The sequence below is a fragment of the Cygnus atratus genome, chromosome 5 (assembly GCF_013377495.2).
Source record: "Cygnus atratus isolate AKBS03 ecotype Queensland, Australia chromosome 5, CAtr_DNAZoo_HiC_assembly, whole genome shotgun sequence".
Classification (NCBI taxonomy): Eukaryota; Metazoa; Chordata; class Aves; order Anseriformes; family Anatidae; genus Cygnus; species Cygnus atratus.
The window spans coordinates 60,183,829-60,204,878 of NC_066366.1; the positions used below are offsets into that span (position 1 = coordinate 60,183,829).

A 21,050-nucleotide genomic window follows, 5' to 3' on the forward strand; every position below is an offset into this window, starting at 1 on the left:
AGAGTTGAACTTGAAACAAAGGGCTTGGTTGACCAACAAAATTTGGATTTTTTGGAAAAACTCTGGAAGGCATTTTTATATTCTGTAGCAATTAGAATGACAGCAAATTTGAGGGGGGGGAAAAGTGGCCTGATTGCTCTGAACAGATGTGAAGGTGCTGATGGTTCTCAGCCACTAAAAAGGCTGAAGAAAAGGAACAAAATGACAAGACATGATCCAAAAAGCAAGTGTCATTTCAGGGTCCCTGCCTCCCAAGTCCCCTCATCCTCAGCCGGCCCCATTTCCATTTCTTTTCTAAAACCCCTCTGCCAGAGAACACAAATCAAAAGCCATGACCAGCGCAATAAAGCAAAGAAATGGAAGAGAATTGCCTCATTGGTTTTGTCCTCAGTGCAGTCTTCAAACTTTCTATTGTTTTGTTCCTCTCCTCCTCGTCTTCTTTTTCCAAAGCAATCAGCGATTTCCTCTGCAAAAGGAAAAAGAGTGGCAAAAATCTCAAAATATCCCTGCATCCAGGGGATGGTCCTGGGGCTGGATGGGGCAGGGAGAATACAGGGAGCTAAAGCAACACTAGATTGGGGTGAAGGGCAGAAATGGGGGGTCTTTTAGCCTTCCCCAGTACCCATGCATCCCATGTGCCCTTCCCGGGGGGGTGTGGAGATGCCCTGCAGTCCGGAGGGACAGGATACTGCATCCACGCCTGGGGTCACCAGGGTGGGTGCCAGGTCTTGCAGCACAGCCTTGCCCTACAGGAACTGTATTTCCTACAGAAAACAGCACTATTTTGGTCTCACCCAGCACAACAGCAACCACCCAGCGCAGAGGGTGTTTTGGGAACAGGGTGGTAGCAGGGATCCCGCTCTCATTGCAGCAGCCACCAAACAGGACCGAGGCTGTTGGCCTCACCACCGTCACAGCAGCTCGATGCCCTCCCTGCAGGCACTGCACGATCAGACAGGTTCCTTCAAAACCAGCCTGAAAATTGCTGTTTGCCTTTAGCCTCGCTGCTTCCTGGTGTGCAGGGAGAGGAAAGGTCCCCGTGCCTTGGAGAACGTCTCCTTTCTCCGGTTGTATCCAATGGTCCAGTGGACAAAATAACCTCTCCCTGCATTTCACCTGGCTTAAATAACTTCCATCAGTGTGCTGGCTGGTCTGCAAACTGGAAAGGCTGAGAAGTGCCGCATTACAGCATCGTGGCTACAACACTCGGCTCTCTCAAGCACAACACGGACCATATCACAAACTGTCATGGTATCACGACTGCTCTGCTGCCATTTACAGTTTTCACAAGTGCCAAAGCACTGCAGAAATACTCACAGCAGCCATGGAGTTCAGCTGGTCGATATAAAACTCTGGCCAGCTGGTGGCTCCTTTATTTTCTTCCTGGTCCTGCAGAGAGGGGGAAAAAAGTGAAACGAAGAGAGTGGATTAGAAGAAATTGCATTAACATCTCCTGCCCTTCAAAACCAACGACCTATGAAGATCCCTCGTGCACTTACATAAATTTATATCAATATAAGCTAAATTTTCTGCACTCTGAACTCACCACTGACAGCTCCAGATATGGGAACGTTACCCGATCTACTGAAATAGCACATTTTATATGCAATGTGTTACACCGTCTGCCTGTGACTAAGCTCTGCCCCAGTGTCAGTGTATCAGTTTGGGAATTTTACACCCAGATTTCTCTTGTATTGAGTCTACCGTGCCCTTGAAGTTTCAGCCATACAGCCTCGATGACTGTGCTTTGAGGGGAAAAAAAAAAAGACTTTTTACAAGCTATGAAGGGTAAACAAATGTGATGTGAACAAGGTTCAGCTCCTGGGGGAGGGCTGTGACTTGCCACCAAGGGAGTCTCTTGGCACAACAGCCAAGAGACCCTGGGGGTTCATTAGTTGTTAGGAGAGAACATGCACATGGCAATGTCCCCCATGAAAGGACATCCCCCCGAGCCCAAAATCTATGACAATGATTGAGGCACAGCCTCCCTTGGTCATCCCAGTTTACAATGTCCTGTGTCTGCTGAGACAGACAAGTCATTTTCAAGTTCTACCATGTTGTTGTAGGACATGACCAGTGGACTGCTGAGCCCAGGTCCAAAAAATAACAGTGTATATCCACAGGTAGTATGCGTATTTTGAAGGAATAGTTCAAGACCAACCCTCTTCCCCACTGTATTTTCCCAAGATTTATACCAAAAGAAGAAAAAGGATAAAATAATAAATCCACTTCAAGTTGGACCAGGAGAAGCAGCCCCTCCCAATGTATCAGATGGCCGTTGAGATGTTTGTAGGGGTTGTCCCACACTGCAGCTCCCTGCGAAGGCCAGGGACAAGCCACCCTTCTGCTCCCATGTCTGTGCGTGCAGACTACCAGTAGTCTGGCTGATTCCTGCAAGTCAAAGGAGCAGAGTCCAAAATATTTACTGTGGTTCAAGAGGCATAAATGGGAAATGTTTGTGCATCCAAACTTCCCAAGCTACAGCTTGCCAAGATGGGAAAAAGAGAGAGTTAGCAAGCCTTCAGCGTGGGTGGCTCTGGGATGGGGACAAGAGTTCAGGAGCGCCCACGTGGCAGCCTGGTATCTCCCCCAGCGTGCCAAGGGCCAAGAGAAGCTGCTTAGCCATGCCTCTGGTCAAGTTTAAGGCAAGTGAAAGGACTTTCCTGAGTGAGAAGCCTGTATTTAGACCTCCCTGCCCTCTGCTTTATTAGTCTGGGCTGCTCGCCCCTCCTTCTCCCACCAAGAACCCAAGTTTTGAATGAAACACTTGATTCACCTTCCCTCGCCATTTATTTTTTTTTTTAAACCCGAATGGGAATCAGCAGAAATTTTTTTTCCGAGATGTTAGAAAAACAACCCAAAAATGTGTCCTACCAGTGCCAAACCTAATAAACCTGCAGGAGGTCCCAGCGCCTGCCTCTGTGCCGCTGGGAGGACCGCTAATATCCGTGCTCTGCCACTAAGTTTTTGCTGGCTACGAGAGGTCCCCCGGGACCATTCCCAACCCTGAGCCTGCTCCAGGGGCAGAGGAGGGCAGGCAGGGCGCCCTCTGTATCGGCTCTCAGCTGCCTGTGGTTAAAGCTTCCCCCATGGGATTTGGAGAGCAGCACCCGCTGCGTGTCCGCTCTCCCTTGCCGAAAGGTGCCCGGGTTGTTGTTGTCCCATGCAGACGGGAGCGCCGGCACCAGCCTGGGGCCACAAAACACCCCCAGCCCTGACAGAGCTGCTGCCAGACGCTTCGGGTCAGCCTCCAGCACCTTCTCAGTGGTGGACCCAGCACCGTCTGCATGCACAGGACACGACAGAGAGCACGACCGTGCGCCCAAGGCACTTAAAAAAAAGGGAAAGGGGCCGGGGATGCTGCAAGCCTGTGAACATCTGCCGGCCCACGCCTCCAAGCCATCCTGCTGCAGGAAGGCTCTGCACCAATCCTGCACAGCCTGCGGGTGAAGCTTTCCATGTTGCCAGCGTTCCCAGCTCCTTTTGGAGGCTGGCAAGCAGGCTTCGACCCAGGGACTGGCGGAGCTGGAGCGCCCACGTGCGCCTCGACCACTGCCCAAAATGGGACCAGGTCCTGTCACCTCCTGGAGATATCCCTGGAGGTCCTCCCCATCACCCCAGCACCCCAATAAGGAGCACCCCGCTCCTACCAGTGCTCCCAGCAGCAGCACCGAGCCCAGGGAAGGATGCAAGGTCCCCACCACGGCACAGCACCACGAGGTGACCGGCTGCACCAGCACGGCCCCGGACCTGCTGCAGGATTGGGGCTGAAAGGAAGCGGCGGAGCGAAAAACACCGAGGTCTCCGGGGGGCGGGAGGGGGAGGCTGAACAACAAAATTGGCTAAACTGCTCATTTATAATTAACTTGCTGCATTATAAATATTTCCCTTTGCTCGGCTCCCTCGGGCTCTTGCATTTCCTCCCTGAAACCCCCAATTTAAGGAGCGCTCTCAATTAAGCGCGGCAGAACCTCATTAATTCACATGAGCAGCCGGGCAGGCTCGTCGGAAGGCAGCTTCCCATGCAGAAGGGGAAAGCACAATAAAGCAGCCAAAGATCAGGGCAGGGGCTTCCTTCAGCTCGCTGCAGGACGCTGCTCAGCGGTAATTATTGCGGCTAATGGTCTACAGCACACCGATAAGTGTCTCTGAGTGCAGTCGGTGGCAATAAAGGAGCCACCCGACAAAGCGGGGAGCCCGGAGGGAAGTGACTCATGCAGCTTTGCTCGGAGCCAGGATGAAGGAGGAAGCTCTGCGGGCACCGAGCTTTGACGGGGTGAATTCACAGAAGTTTTCCCAGCACCCGGGCTGGGCTTTTTGGGGTGTGCATTTTGCAGCCTGACCTTAATGAGGATGCTCCAGATTCAGCTCTCCAGGAGGGTCCATCCTATCCTGCCCTGTGGGATACGGGACAAAAACATCCCCCAAATTCTTCTCGGCACCAAAGCCCTCTCCTTCCTCTCTCATCGGGAAGCTTGGCCAGGTAGGGAAAAGTGATGTGAGCAGGTAGGAAGCCACTGGGGAAGGAAGGCAGCAGCTGGCGGGCACCAAGTGTGGCCGGTGTGTTTCCCTTCCCAACGTACAGGTCTGAATGACCTTCAGGGCAGCTCTGTGCGTGGCACAGCTAAAAACAGCCACCGGTGAGCCCAACGGCCTTGGGAGAGGGGAAAAAAAAAATAAAGTCCAGTTCTGCAGGCTGCCAAACACCGCTCTGCGTTATAAAGCATCACTGTCAGCCTACTGGGCAAGGAAACATCAGGCAAGCCCAAGGCTTGGGAAACCTCCAGACGTGTTCCCTGTGCTTGCTGTCTTCTTAAGAAGCACCAAAACAAGGGCTGATCTGAACCCAACATGCTGGATTAAGTTCTTTGAGGTGAACCCAAGCCAGAAAACAAGAGCTGGCTTGTGACAGCCAGCTCCATGCCAACCCCAGGGAGACAGCTCTGGTGGGTCACCTCCCTCTTGGGACACCCTGCCGAGCTGGCGTGCTCCAGAGAACTTCCCACCAGGACAGCCATAACAAAGGGTTAAGAAGAAACTCTCCCCAAAGGGGCAGGGGCCAGACCACCACGAGTCTGGGATACGCAGGCAGCCTCCGTCCCCCGGAGATCTGCTCGGGAATACAGCTGCCGGGGCTCACCAGGGTTCAGTCCTTCTAGAAACCTTGCTCCTGCTGCAAAAACAGAGACAAGCGCATCCATTTTCACGCAACCTCCTGATGATGTTTTTATTTTGCACCCGTCTTTCTGTTCAGTACAAGCAGAGCAAGGTAAAGCTCAGGGCCACTGCAGCCCACCCAGCTTCAGCATCCCCAAGGCTAACCGAGGGCGCTGTGCGAGGAGCAGTCCCTGCTGCCCGGCCCTCCTGCCAGGGCGATAAACACGGGTGCTGTTTGCAAGGTCGAAAAAGAAGCAGGCAGCAGCACGGGTGGGTTTAAGCTGCCGGATTGGGGGTGGTTTTAAACTGCCAGGTTTGCAGTTCCAAACCAGCACAGCCCCACCAACACGGATGAGCCCTCGTCAGGTGTGCGCCGGCAGCGGCATCCACGCACCAAAAAATAAATAATGCAGCTAATGCCGCTTCCCCGTGCTCTGCCAAACACTTGTGGAGCGACCCTGCCAGCCCTGTGGGAAGGGCTGTCATTTAATACGGTTCTATCAAAGCCGCTATCTCGGGTCCGAACCATCCTGTTGCAGCACAGGCTACACTGTTTTTCCGTAATGCTTCCTATTCCCTCTCCTCTACAAATGCACACATGCCCTTGTACGCTTTTCCCAGGGTTTAAAAATTATGCTAACAATAAGCAAATATAGCATGACCAGATGCCTTTCATAGTCAGATGGTTCATTGTTTAAAAAGCTTCACTTTAAAATCCAAAAAGATTGCTAACAGATGCATTTTTTGGCTGGAGACAGAGAAAAACCTCGCCTGAACAAAAGTGTGTTGTGATTGGAACTAAAAAGGGAATTACCTTTAAAGATAAAAACTATAAACATTTCCTATTGAGAAATACCCCCAGCCACGTACACAGCCTGGTTTCTCCGCTGTTCAGTGGGAAGGGGAGAAGTGTCAGCCCGCCAGCCTTACACCCGGGATGGCGTTTCAACCTGCCGCGGCCACAACCGCGGGTGTTCTCCGGCTGCAGCGGGGCTGGGAAACACTGCTCGTGCAACCCAGGTGGCTGAGCGGGGCGAAACGCCAGGCTATTTATACCCCTTCCCCTGGTGTGCCACCTCTGTCAGATTTTGCTTAGCTCTGTTACTGCAGAAAAAAATGAATAAAGAAAAAAAAAAAAAGGGGTGTTAAATGAAGGAAATGGATATCAACGCAAGCCCTGCCGCGGTCGAGCACCGGGACAAAGATGCATGTGGAGGAGCGAGCTGGAAAACGGAGCTCTCCGGAGGGGCGGGTGGAAGGCACAGTCGGACAGGAAAGAGGCCATCTGGCTGGGAAAACCAGTATCATTGGAGAGTCATCACTCACTTCCCTATTTCTCATGTGTTTTCCCCTTTCTTCCTGCAAGCACACCGGTGCTGCCTTTTCCCAATGCAGAGGGACCCTGATGTTACCTCTGGCACCTGAGAAAATTGTAGATGTAACGCTGACTTTGGCTTGCCACGGGGACAGCTTCATACAGGAGAGAGCTACACGCCCCGCTAACAGGTTTTCAGCACAGGCTTAAAAAATGTGCCGTCGTTTGTCATCTCCGCGGGTCTTTTGTCATCCCTGTACAACCTCTGCCGGGTTTTACAGATGTTCAACGTGAGCAGAGAGCTTTTCATCGAAAGGAAGGGGGGCACAGTCAGACCCTGTATGTATTTTACCTGATTTTAGCTATCAGTTCCTTCTGCACAGTTATTTATGATGACCTGCCTGAATACCCCTGAATCTATGTTTATTTCTGAGGATCTTCAAAATCACCCAGTGAGCTGCTCCAGCAGCGTGACATTACATGCTGGGGCTGGCAGGAGCCAACGCTCCTGCAACGAAGAGGTGCTGCAGAATAAGTGCTAAGTGTTATTTATTAACTCCTTTTGGAGCTTGGCCTCTGTTTAAGAAAGGCCATCCCGAGTCCCCCTTCGTTTTCAAACTGCTTCAGACCCGCAGCCAAAGCCACGCCAAACCTGGAAACCCTCCGGCTTCCTCCCCGTGCTTCCGAGCAATTTCCTCTCCCGGAGAGCAGGAGCAGCAGGGAATAAAATGCTTCGGGATGAGGTACGGAGCGAGCCATCCTCCAGAAATACCACTTCTAAAAGCGGATCTTATCCCGCTGTTAATGCACCTCCACTTTTCCATTTCCTTGCTTGATTTCAGCCGAAGGGGAGGCTGACAACCTCAAAGAAGGTCTCTCCAACAGGCTTTAAATCCCCCTCCAGGTGTGCGCACGGCAGGGCTGCTGGATTTAAAGGAGGCGACCTACCTGCCTGGGTCACTGCCTCCTGACTGCCCAGCCCCCATCTCAAGGTGCTTTATTTCTCTCTGCCCCCAGAACATGCCAGGACAGGACTTCGGGCAGTTTATCTAGGGCAGCCCTCAGCTCCGAGCAGGGCCAGGGTTGTGCCCCTTGCCACGACAACCCAGCACAGCAATGTCTCGTTCTGGCCAGCTTTTAGTAAATCTTGCCTCCCACGGGAATGCAGAAAAACGGGTAAGGACTGGGATGCGCCCTGCAAAGCAGACTTGAGTAAGGCTGCTGATGCCGGTGGTGTTGGGCACGGGGCTGCAGTAGGGAAAGGCACCATCTCCCCAGGCCAGGACACGCCAGGACCTCCTGCAGCATCGCCTCTGCACCAAGATGTGCCAAGGAAACTCCTTCCACAACACATCATTTGAAAGGGGACAAGCAGGCTGCCCCAAGGATACCTCTCCCCTTCCCTTTAGGAGGATGGGGACAGAGGTTTTGTAGGATGAGCATGGAGAAAAAGTGTTGGCATCATGGACTGCAGGCACAACATTGGATATTTTGCAGCAACTGCAGCTGGGAGCACTGCAATCAGCAGGGAAACTGGAAAAAAAAAAAAGCTAAAAATTAAGATTGCCCCAAACTGGGACTTTCTGACTCAAAGTCCGACTGAAGTTTTTTGACTCTTAACAGCTTCCCTCGAGCGGGATCCAAAATTGGCAGCAGAGGAAAGAGCAAAAACTGCTCAGAGGAAAATTCTGGACCCTTTGCAACTCACACAACTGCCTACGACTGATGTCAGCCTTCGCTGGCTCCCCCAGGACCCACCAGGTGAAACAAGGGCTTACAAGTTCTTGTGTAGTTCAAAAAGTGACTTGCTAGTAGCCACGGACAGGCCAAAATATTCTGGTGTATCCCGAATTTCCTACATCACAGCTGCTGAGGCAGCAGCCGAGGCAGCGAGGTAGGAGCCCAGCCGTATCTCCAGCTCCGCAATTACTCAGCTGGAGAAGTCCAGCCCCTCGGTGCCAGATGTTGCAGGCTGCCCCGCAGGTGGTTTGTCCTTGTAAAAACAAAGAGGTACACAAGTATGATTTCCACAAGATGCTACGACAGTCACAAATGTTCCTGTTGTCCTCTATCCACGTCCATCACGTGGGAGCATGACTGCCTGGAGCTTGCCCCGCGCAGGGAAATGTTCTGCAAAGCACCTGGCTCCCCACGCTCCCCACCTGCTGAGCCGCTGCTGGGATGGTTTTGCTCATTTTTAATTAAAAAGCAGGACAAAAGCATTCGTCTCTCCTGCCAACCAGCCACCCAGCACATCTGCATGAGCCCTGCAGCTTGCCCAGATGGTTTCGTGAGCAGGGCAGGTCCTCCGTGACCGAGGACCGTGAGCAGCAGAGCAGCAGCCAGGAGCTGGCCTTGCATGAGCACGAGATCCAAGGACTTTGGAGGATGACGCGGGGCACTTCTGCGGCTCCTTCCTTCAAACCCACCAGGGAGCAACGACTTTCTCCATTTTTAAAAAGCCTTGCAGTGCCTGTGTGAGCGCAAATAGGCGCTGGAATGGGAAATGGGGAATATCAGTCCCATCTAAACCCTACCCCAGGAGATTAGATAGCACGTAATCTCCCCACACAATAATAATTACACGGCTCTGCTTGATTTAATTTCCTATTGTCTCCGCTTATTTAGACACACTGGAGTACGGCTACAGTTATCCTAGAGGCAGTGACAAGCAAGCATCTTCTGCCCATGTTCTCCTTGATGAAGAACAGTGCCTGTAATTTGTTAACATCTCTTTGCCCCTCCAATTCAAATCTCGGACACGCCAGGCCTCTGTATAACAATAATACATGGATTTCAGGGGCATTTATGAGAGGCTTAAAACTTAATCCTACATGAGCAAGGTAAGCCTGCTCTTGGCCTGAAATGAGGCTGGAAAATCTGGTGCCATTGCTAGAGCAGGAGAAAACAGGCGTTAATAGCAGCAAGTGCCATTTGAGTGGGGCCAGGCCACCAGGAGCATTTCAGAGCCAACTTCTGCGGCAAGGTGGGAAGCTTATGGGATGCAGCAGCAGCTCTGGGAATGGCTGGCATTTCCCCCCATTGACAGAGATGCTGCTGCAATGCTGAGCTCCTGGCACTGCTTTGCCCTGGGTGTGCTTTGATCAGTTTCCAAACTTTAGTATTTTTGCTCCATTTCTCCCCATTGCCATAAGACCTGCAGGACCTCTCTGCTTGGGGTAACACAAGGAAGGAAATGAATCCCAACACAGTCAGATGAGTTGAAAGTGGTTCTGCAGCCCCCAGGGCATGCACTTCTTTGCAAAGATACGGGGCAAAAATCTTTGGTTTACTGGGAAAAAAGCTGTTGGGGTACAGAAAGCCCAGGCCTTGAGTGAACACAGCTCTTGCAGGGGTCAGCCCGTTCCCAGTTTGGGAAATAGGGGAAATTGCAGGGAAACTGAGCGCCTCACAGAGATCCAGCGCACACCCAGGAGGGCTTGGGAGGAAGGGCTCTGCATTTTGGAGACGTGGGTCTGAGGACCTTGCTGGCCACCCCCACTTCCCTAGGAGCACCCCAGGGAACAGATGCATTCCTGTGATGCTCCAAATACCACTTTGCATCCCCAGAGAGTGCCGCCACAGAACTTCCACATCTCCTCCTTTCTAGTATAGGTAAGAAAAGCGCTCAGCCCCGCTGGCAAGCAGACGCATCTCTTACTTTTTTCTTGCTGCAGTAGATCTGCCACTTCTTCTCTGCCGGCAGCGCAAACATCGCTTCTCTGTGCTTGTCCGTGAGGTCAAGTTCATCCTGGAAAAGGGGAAAAAAAAAACAGCACAAAAGAAGCAACGTGAGTGCACAACCCAGAGATCACCCAGACACAACCCCCCGGGGAACTGATGTCCCAGCTCATCGCCCTGCACCTATCGATTTGCCGGGTCAATGATGCTAATTGTCATCTCGCAGTTGCTGACCTCTCCATGACTCTCGGGCAACAGCCGGCTGCCGGGAGGACGGGGCTGCAAACCTCTGCCTCATCCCTCCCAGACTTCCCCTAAATTACTTGATAACGCAGCAAGCCTTTCAGAAAGGACCCTCGCGATGCCAAGCACCCCATACACTACAGATGCCTGCAGCTAGCTTCACACAGAGATCTGAAGCTCCAGGAGGCTTGCCCAAGCTTGCTGGCTTCGACAGCTTTTTTTTGACTTTTGGTTTGTTTGCTAATAGTTTTAAAAAGCTCCTAATATCTACATTTCATAAAGATACCTCCTCCCCATCAAAAGTATGGCAGTACGTATGGGCTCCATACTGCTCGGCAGAGGTAAAGCCGTTTACTGATTGAGGCCTTCAAGGGTTTATTTGATTTCATTTTAAAGGACGCATCCGTTTCGCACTTTGAGGTCTCTGTTAGCAGTGTGTCCTCCGCTGGGATGCCCGAGTATTATCAAAGCCCTGCTGCTTCCTGGTGCTAGATGTAGGTCAAAGCTTTTAACAGGGAATGAACTAAATAAAGCATTCAGGCAGGGCTGTGAGGCTCGTTTCTAAAGCCAACATTGATCCTACAGCCACGGATGTCTCTATAAACCACCCCCGTCGATGACAAGCCTTTTGCTGGAGGGATGTTGGTGCAGCGCTGGGAGTGCTGGAGATGCTGCAGACGGTCACAGGAGAACCCTGACATGGCCTCCAGCCAAATCCCAGTCAGTGGACTTAATTAAGAGGATCCCCGTTAAAAATTACACACTGAATTCTAGCAACTAAAAAAAAAAAGAAAAAAAAGAAACCACATGGAGACCCATTAAATTTTCCTTGCCTGAATAACAGTGCTTATGAACTAAAGCAATTATGTTCACACAAAGGTCTGCGTGCTGGTAGCCCCTGGTACCCCAACCAAAGGTAAAAGCCCCATTTGGTGAAGGCTGAACAAGATGCTCACGGGGAGACATGGTCCCTACGTGAGCAAGCCCACAGGCCATGAGGAAATTCAGCTGATCTAATTAAAACTCATGTTGCATCTAGTATTCAAGGAAGGGAGCCTTCAGCTATCGTGTAGCCCAAACCAACACAGCACACCACGACAGAGCCCTCAGCATCTCGGAGAGGACTTCGCCTATATAGCCACTGCAGGCAGTGATTTCACTTCCCGATGAAATTACTCCTCGAAAAGAAAGGCGCTGTGGAGCTGTTTTGGTTATGTACACATGGAGGAGCTTCGCCTCTTCCTCGACTTCCCCCCCATGTCGACTGACTTTTCAAACCGATGTGCGAGTGGGCATCCCCCGCCTGCCGAGCACAGCCAATGCTCATGGAGCTCGGGAAGCAGGCTTGCGAGGTGACCTTACATGGGAAATACCCAGCTGCGATTCAGCCTGTTCAAACACAGCTCTTTGAAAAAGGGCATTTGGGCATGTGAGAGAGGATGAGGGGTCCGTGACGGATAGCCACCTCCGCGGTGAGGGTCGCCCCAGCCAGCTTCCCTGCCACCCGAACCCCAGAGTCACATCTGTGCCGAGGTTCTTAGAAAAATATTTATTGAAACCTGTAAAATGCCCAAACCCTAAAAATAAGACTTGTACAAACATGAAGATTTATTAACCAAGAAAAAAATATAAACTGAGCCTCAGCAGGAGTAAGAAGGAATAAAGCAGAAGAATGTATTGGGTGCTGGTATATGACAACGTGCAAACAAATCCAAAAAAGGTGCAGAAATACTGCTAAGCCTCACACAGCATGTTTCATTGTGCCCCAGCTCCAACATGTTCAGTCATCACAGCCCTGCATCACTCAGAAACACCTACCTAATGATAGCTTGCAGGATGCCTGGGAGAGGTGTTTAAATAAATAATATGTGGCAACTGGTGAATACAAGGATCCTCCTAACCAAACAGTGACTAACCACTGTCATTCTGAGCTGTAGCAGCGACTTAACCGTGAAGAATCGGGTCTTTGCTGTTACAACGTGCATGGGAATTCCTGCACCCACCTCCAGCCTTGTTGGGCTTGAAGCACCACATGTGCTCGTGGGTGAGTATCTCCGTACGCCTTGGCCCTGAGCGGGCTGCTCAGAAACTGTCCTTCAGACTCCAAAAGACCAACAGAGGATAGGAAAACCAAACATTTTCCAGTCGTTCACAGACAACCGTACCAATGCCGGTCTGACTTGGTCTTTTGCAATCGCACTGCAGTCGTAACACGGCCGAGAAGCTGTGCACAACCTCAAACCCATATGCACCTTCAATTAAAAATCATGAACTCAATAATTAGGTGATTCTAACTGGCAGTTAATTTTATAGGCCATTTGCAAGCCAGGCACTCCTGCTACAGCACACGATGCTGGCAGCTGTCGAAGAAGACGACCCCTAAGTCAGTGTCCATCCCTATCCACCATGTACCCGTCACCTTCACCCCTCAATTCAGCTTCGCCTTCACAGCTCTGCCCCTTTGCACCCGGCTGTCTCCCATGGCCAGAGCTGCCAACTTTGCTATTTTAAATATTCTTTTGGAATCAGGTCAAAGGCACGTAAAATAACAGCCTCGTTTTGCCACCAAAAGGAAGTCTCTGCCCAGGGTGTTTTTACTGGAAAGAGATATGCTGCTCTTCAATATTTATCCCGTACAGTTAAACTCTTAACCTCTAGATCAGGAAACATGTTTCCACATTAAATCTTCATTTGAATATGATTAAAAAAAAAAAACTCATAGGGGAGATTTGACTCTCTGAGTTTATGTGCTGTTTCTAGGAGGTAAAACACATCCGTGCTGCTTGCTTTGCTGACAGCTCACGCCTCCCTGCTCAAGCCAAGCAAGCCTCCCCCCCTCTCCATGAACAAGCAGCATCTAGTGAAGGCAATTCCATGCTGCTCTCCTAAAGCTACCTGAGATACTCGCGGTTTAGCTCAGCACTCTGCGAGCAGGATCCCACAGGCTGAACTGAAGTTTTCATCCCTCCCTACACCTTTACCCTGGAGGATGTAAAGCGGCGCTCGGGAGAGACGTGCCCATGGTCCTGGCCTCCCCGAGCCAGCACGAGGAGCCCAGGTGAGAGGGATGCATGTTTGGATGGAAGGACCAGGGCTGGTGAGCAAAAATCAAAAAAGAGTCCTGCTGAGTGGTGCAGGAAGAAGACCACCAGGCAGCTCCTCCAAGCAGGTGCTCACTTGGATGTCTCCCTAGCGGGAGCTCGCCAAGAAAAGAAGTCAAATCCCAGCCCGTTCCAGCAGTGACAGCATCGACCAGGCACGGTGTCTTGTGTGCAAGTCGGAAAAGAAACCTTCCCTCAGAGAGGCCTGGAAAGCTGGAGAAAAGCCTCGAGCCTGACCTCACTGTAAAGAGAGCTGCGAGGTTGCAGGCTGGCTGAGGTGGAGGTCATCTGCTCCAACGCCTTGCTCAAGCAGGGCCACATAGAGCTGCTGCCCAGGACCACGTCCAGGTGGTTTTTGAGTATCTCTAAGTTGGGAGACCCTGCAACCTCTCTGGTTTGCAGTCAGTGCAGTCTCTGACCACCCCGTAAATGCAAACCCAGATCAAAGAGAAAAGTGAGGCGCTGTGGCTGAATTAACCGATTGATCCTCCGAGCAGAGAGGGCATCAAAGTCCAGCCCCAGGCTGCGGCAGACACTCGTGCCACGGTGGAAATCGTAATGAGCATCCTCCATGGCTGAGAGCCATCAGACTTTCACTGGGGAAGTGGCAGGAAGCGAGGAGCTGGCTGGGGCTGCTGGCTCCATAACACGGGGTCAGCGGGGAGAGCAGCAGGGTGAAACAGCTTTGAGGGTCACGCTGGAGCACAGGAGTTTGAACACTAAAGTTAGGCAGGACAGCCCAGGCGCGAAATTGCAGAGCTGGAGCCTGAAGTCTGAGTTCCTCCCCTTTGTTATTTCCCTTCTCCATGGGGTGGGAGAGATGGGACATGATGTTGGGTGCTACAACAGAGAGGACAAGCAGGTGGGATGCTGCAAATCTCTGACTTCAGAAACAAGCCCCAGGATGGGCTCCCAGAGCTGGGCCAGCCCAAACACTGCCCACCCCAGTGCGACTGCCACTAGGTTTTCCCTTACAGCCCACAGATCCCCTGGTTCAAAAACCTCTGCCAATAGTAGGGTGCTAGGATCATATAAGGGACGGTTCACTAGGCAAGGGCTGGTACCCCCATAGTATTTTCAAAAGGTGGTAGGAAAAAGGATGAAAAATTTATTAGTCTGATGGACCTTTCTGGCTGATCAGTTGTGCAACTGCAATACTTAGAGGAGGCAAGGGAGAAAGGATGTTGTTCATTGTCACAACTGAAATAAAAAATCATGCAAGGGCTGCTGTTTTTTTGGGGGTTCATATATACATATCTGCGTGTGCACATACATATGTATATATGCACATATAGAAAGATATCACAATAAATGAACAACATAACAAAAAGCAAGTGAATTAACTCCTGAGGGACGGATGTACAGAGTTTGGAAGCTCCTGAGTAAGGCTGCAAGGACACCAGTGGGACTACAGCACACAGCCAAGGTCTCCTGCATCCTCAAGCAAATACAGGGAGATCCATGACTGCTCAAAAAACAACCAACCAAAACTAAAACTAAAACAATAACTAAATAAATAAATGAAAACAAAGAAAGAAACAAGTGGGAACTTTCCGGCAACATTTGGCACTAACTGGTACAGCATGAGAATAAAATAAATAAACCGCCTGTTGAAGTCTGCATCGGCTTCCTTTCTCAGGGGTCATAATCTCTTTTTCACTCTCTTCCAGGCATTCTTCTCCAAGTTCATCAATGTGATTTATCCAAGAATGTTGCAGTGTCAAGGGAAACAGCAATCAGCATTTTTCCTCCCGTCCCTCATCTAATCTTCTTCCGCTGAGCGAACGCGCCGCCTCGCAGGGAGGCTGCTGCACTCACACTGGCGGTCCCGGCTGTGATTTATACTGGCGTGCAGAAAGCCTCAGCCAAATAATCCATCCTATTTATCTCAGTATTTTCTTTTTAAGCTGTTTTCTTCAAGAAACAGACCTGCTCATCAGTAGGCGCTACGGCGTGACTGCATGCAAACACGTTACCACCTTCAAAGGCAGCCTGAAGGTAATGCACCCAGCAGCACAGCTAACGATATTTGGATGACTACAATTCTCAACACAGGCAGATTTAGCTCAGCTTTTTATTTAAAACAGGGAGGTATTTCCTTTTTAGTATTCCTACTAAGAATACCTCCTCTCTAGCATATGTATTTCCATTCGCAGTGCCCTGAGAACATAAAAGCAACCCCCCAGACAAGCTGACCCCAGCCAGTGCCACCGCTGTACATTTTCGATTTATTCATGCCAACCTGCAGCGGGAACTACAGACCGTGACCAAAAACCAGCTATTTGTATTTAGTAATGAATAAGCATAACGGATAGAAGATTCGTATTAATTTTGCCTTTATCATTTAATGAATTTTTTGAAGAAAGGAAATTGCCTACAGCAAGGCAATGAGCAGCAGCAACAAGGAATAATGTCTTCAAAGTGCTAGCAGCTAGTCGGCCTCCTCCCTCATTTAATTTTTATTTCTAGATTAGAAAGGACAGACTGCAATCCATCCTGCTTTGCAGCTTTCAGTTATTGACCTAAACACGTAGGATAGACGTAAATAAAATATGTATTCCTTTCTTCTCCAGCAGGGAAGATTATGGCCGTCGATATCTGATTTAGCTCCTCAATAAGCTCCAGCTGCGGCTGGCTCACACTCCCATCGGTTCAAACACCTACCTGAGTCAGACAGCACGTACTGCTTTAATGCTATTTCATTTAATTCATTATTTTAATTAGCTAAACTAAGTTTAGATTTTAAGGGTGTTCATATTCCAATGCTGATGTGTTTTAAAAGAGAAATACCTACTTAGTTGTCTCAACCTTTTGCTGTCGTTGTAATGTATAACTGCACACATACATAATTTGTTATTTATTGAGCTCAGCCTTCTACGACCTTTCACCGACATCATCTGGAAAACCTTTCTCCCATTTTAATTAAACACTTCTACATCTTGAATTATTGTACAAAGCACTCTAAAAGCGAGGACTGTGTTGATCTAAGCAGTTTTACCCAGACAGGCAAGCACTCTCAGATCTAAAGCCCTGCAGGTGGATTGCCAGAGCACTTTTTCCACACAATTGGACATAAGCCGTGAAAACAACAAAATAAGATGTATTGGCCCATTATTTGTTACTATGATCACTATGATGGATTAAACTGAAGTCAACCTCAGCTGAGCATGACTGCCCTTCGGTGGGTGCACCTCATACTGTAATAAAGTGTGGTGTTGGCAAATAAATAACAGGAGGTTTTCAGATGTGCATTTCCCACCTATTTATGGACGCAAAGAAGCAGCTCCCTTTTCAATCAATTTTTAGATATCACCTCTGTTGCTGAAATCTGTGAGAGCCACTGAAGTCAGAAGTCAAGCCAATGGGTCAAGTGTCACTTCAGATGTCCCCGTCTGAAAGGGATGCTTACCTATGAGTGCTGTGCACAGTTGGTCTGGGGCTAAACCACTCCAGGGTTTCCTCAGCCCTAGGAAGGGCATTGAAAAGGGGCTCCTCGATTACCTGTGTCTTGGAGATATATATATCTATATATGCACACACACACACATATAGACACATATACACATGTAAAAGGTGGATTCCTCCCCAGCAACCAGGCTCAGATACTTGGTCTGCTCAGTAGCTGCCCCTAGATCCCAGTCTCCACAGTTGCTGGCACTGGGATATACGAGTTCCTGCCTGCCACTGTGCCCCTGTGCTCCTCTGAGCCTGTGCAAATAAACCCGTGATGGGCTGGTGGCCCCCGTCACAGGCCTGGGTGTTATTTGGGCTCCCCCTCCCACCACTGTCCATCCGAGCTCCTCTGCGGGTGTGCTGATGAGCTTTAGCACACAACCTAACAACAAATGTACTCATTTGTCTCCTGTTTAACCAGTACCTTTTGTAAGTTAAGCTCCAAGCCAAGCCTGGGATGCTTTTCATAGGAAAGAAATGTTGTCCCTCCGCTTCACATTGCTGATGTGCCATTTATCCTCCCTGCAAAGCTTTGCTTGCAAGGAACCAAACAGAAAAGCAGCTGATAAAACCACTCGGTTTTAGGAGTTTTCAGGGAAGCTAATCCCCTCAAATAGAGGTACTGGTTCACGTGCTGGAGTCGATGGGATTCAGGGCTGCCAGGCACACAGGAAGGACCCTGCAGGCAGCGCGGGGCTGCACAAAGCCTCGGAGGCACAACCTGACCTTGGCCAGCGCTCCATACTGAGGAAGGCACAGACCCTGCTTTTGGCAGATACCGCAGCAGCACGGACAGCTTTCCCACCCATCTACAAGCAGATACGGGGCAGGAACGGGCTCTTTCCAGTGGGAATGCTTCCCACTAAGGTTAGCAATTAAGCAAAATCCACGTGGAGTTCAACCCTGCCTGTAATTCCTGCAACACCACTCAGCGACAACACGATTGGGACAAGCAGAATGTGGCAGGTGCCACCAGGCTGGCACCTCTGGGGTGACTCCTACCAGAAACGCTTGGAGCTGGCTCAAACCGAAACCTGAAATGCCCCAATTAACGTCACTGAAGAGTTACCAACCGAGCTATGCAGGCATCTCCCAGTGATGTGGCCTCCTCTTTTACAAAGTGCAAAGTGGAAAGCACTTAGCAGGTAGACCATATATTTTTCCACTTTAGCTGTGCTTTTCATGGAGACAAAGGGTTTTCTTATTTGCTCTCTGCCTTCAGCTGGGGCTCACATTGTGCTGTAACACGGCTCCTTCATAAAGTTACTGCTCGGGAACAGTGCGGCCTTTAGGGCCGGGCAAGCCCCCATGCTGGTTGTAGCTGTAACAGATATTACAATTACACGAACGCTTCGGCTGAAACATAGTGCTCCTCAGTGAATTATTTTATTCAAGTCTGTAGGACATGCGTGGGCAGAAAATCCCTATTTTCTTGCTGTGCAATGTCTGTACCAGACGCTTACCTGCCAAAACACAGGTTCAAGGGATTACGCGTGAAGGCGTTAACGCCATGAGGCGCCGAGAGCAAGCGGGGTGGCTGAGGGGAGAGCGGGCGGCCCGGCCAGGCCCCAACGGCATGGCCTGCTCCTTCCTGACTGAAGGGATGACCAAACTGCTTGGTTTTCTTCCTTACAGGGGGGTTCATACGCTGGAGGGAGCTTCTGGGTGAAGGAATTGGGATAGGGTTAGGAGGTTAGGGTTAGTAGGCCGGTGCTGCGCCCGGCCCTGGGTGGGCTCTGCAGAAAGGGAAGTGTTGTCCAGGACACAAGGGCTGTTGCAGTCCTATCTTTTCTGGGTACCCACAGCACGTTTTCTGTAGGGATACAGTGGAAGACGGCTTCAGTGCTGCTCAGTCGTTCTCAAAATCCCAAAGTCCCTAACAGCGCAAAAAGACCAGGCAGCAAAAAAGGACAGCTGACCTGCGAGCGTGAAATGCGAAGCCCTGCTCTGCAGTTGATCCCTCAGCTGTTCCTTAAAAGCCATGCTGTTTTGCAAGGCCAAAAACCTCATGCATTCTCCTTACTGGATTAGAAACTGGGGAAAAAGCACATTACTGAAGTTCCTAAGTAAAACCTAGTGATGAATTCCCTCCTGGGCATGGCTACCACCACACTGCAAGTGCTGAGGCTGACCGCAGCACCCCATAACCCCGTGGCAGCTCAGCACCCACGGGGGTGGCCGGGCTGCTCCTGGCACCCACTGCTCACCCCAAGCATTTGAGGCACCACACCAAGCTCAGGTGGCCGGGCAGTGCCAGAGCAGGTCGGCCAGGCCTGGCCTGATCTCCTCCTGCTGCTCCTGAAGGGCCTTCTTTATGGGACAAGGGGTGAGACCATGCATCTGTTTCCTGATGCTTGCCAAAGAACTTCAGGCAGGAGTAGATGTTACCAAAAATAAAAATAAAAAATAAGGAAAAGGCAGTTTTGAAAAAGCACAGACTGCAAGGGCTAGAAGGGAAGGCAGCACACTTGTGAAAGCGTTTTACCTCCATGCTATTTCTGCTCGATTTGTACTTACAGGCTCACACAGGCACTGCTTGTCAAGCCGTACAAGAGCCCAGGTTCTGACAAAAAGACCATATACCTGTTCCAGTCAAAGAAGCAATAAAACCGCACCTGGAGCATCTCAGCCAAGTGCCCTACGTTGTCAGCCACAGACAAATTCCCCGCTTTGAGCATTTCAAAGGCAACATGGAGTTAACCTCTGCGACCAGGGATGCTGCCTCCTAACAAACAGCCTGTACCCAAAGACCACCTCTGTGGCCTCTGATGAAATGCATCAGTTGCCACAAGTACAGCAAAATACAAACGCTGTAACAAATATTCTAAACTACGAGCATCTTTTCTTTTGTTCCCCAGCCTCCCGAGTTTCCAAAACTTTCACGTTGCAGGAGGGGAAGGCATAAATCACAGGATGTAGAGACCACATGTTAGCATCCCGCAGATCCCTCTGAAGGCAGTCACAAACACCCTGCAACATCAGCCAGCTGACATGTCACAGGGGGCTGGGGACACTGCACAGCCACCTGCCTCCCAGTGCCACCTCCACAAGTCTCCAAAACCCTCTAACTGCTAGAAATTGGGAGGAGGGACCCAGGGAAGGGTACCTGCTCTGGTTTTGTAGGCTGTGACTGAAAACGGGCTGCTGCACGTCATGCATGCAGGGTTAGGTGGAGACTGCACAAATTTCTTCTGTATTGCTAAAGATAATGATAGAGGTGAAAAGTCTGAAAGCCCAATGGGGACCAGTCACTGGAATTTCCTAAAAGCCCAGTTAATTGGGAGGACAAGTCTTGAGGGACAGCCAAAGCAGCATCACCCCTGAGCCCTTCCCTCCACCGGCAGAGATGCAGGGTGGGAGAGAAGTGCAAGACCTGGGAGAGGTGGCACCCTGTGCTCCAGGGGTGAGCAAAGCTCTGGTCTGAGGAACCACCAGAGCACTGCCAGGACGATGACACCGCTGCAGCCTGCCCTACTGGGAAGAGAGCCAGGTTATGGGGCAGGAAGGTGGACACAGCAACGGGTAACTTAACATGGATACTGGTTACAAACAGGCTGCCTCGTCCAACGAGAGTGATGGAAAGCACATGTCCAAAAGTGTCCCACTCTTCCCACCCCTCGTGCCCTCCAGACACACCCAAGGGGTCTTGGGCCCTCCTGGGGACTGCCCAGGCTCACGCTGACCTTCCCTGCCTGAGCCGTTCAGCCCCTCCGCTCCTCCACCCAGCCGTGAAGCGCGCGCCCCGCGGGGCCAGGGCACAGCACCACACACAGCGCTTCATTAAAAGCCTCAGAGTGACAAGGGGTGTTAAGCAGATATAAAGGACATCAGTCATTTACCCATCTGGTGGAAAGTCTAGTTGCTGGCAGAAAATAGAGAGGATTGTTATGGCGAGATCCACCATATGGCACCATTATGCGGAGCTTTGCAAGTGCTTTCTCTGAGCATGGAAGCAAGATTTCAGCCTTTGAAGAAACGCTGTATTGTTAGCCTGGATACACAGGAGCCTCTTGAAAGAAGCTGTGGCAGATGGCACAGCTTTGTTCCCTGTGTTCGAAGGCAGCTCGTCAGGCCGCAGACGTTTCCCCTTGGCGGCACAG

At 50.6% G+C, this 21,050-nt stretch overlaps 1 protein-coding gene across 1 annotated transcript in view; it reads right to left on the reverse strand.

Annotated features, from left to right (window-relative positions):
- DAAM1 (dishevelled associated activator of morphogenesis 1) overlaps nucleotides 1-21,050 on the reverse strand; it is an 86,940-nt gene that overhangs the window by 27,288 nt on the left and 38,602 nt on the right. Inside the window, exons 4-6 of the mRNA XM_050711030.1 lie at nucleotides 10,134-10,223; nucleotides 1,318-1,389; nucleotides 372-466 (exon numbers count right to left, since the gene is read on the reverse strand). Coding sequence (XP_050566987.1) covers nucleotides 372-466; nucleotides 1,318-1,389; nucleotides 10,134-10,223 — 257 coding nt within the window. The remainder of the gene's footprint in view (nucleotides 1-371; nucleotides 467-1,317; nucleotides 1,390-10,133; nucleotides 10,224-21,050) is intronic.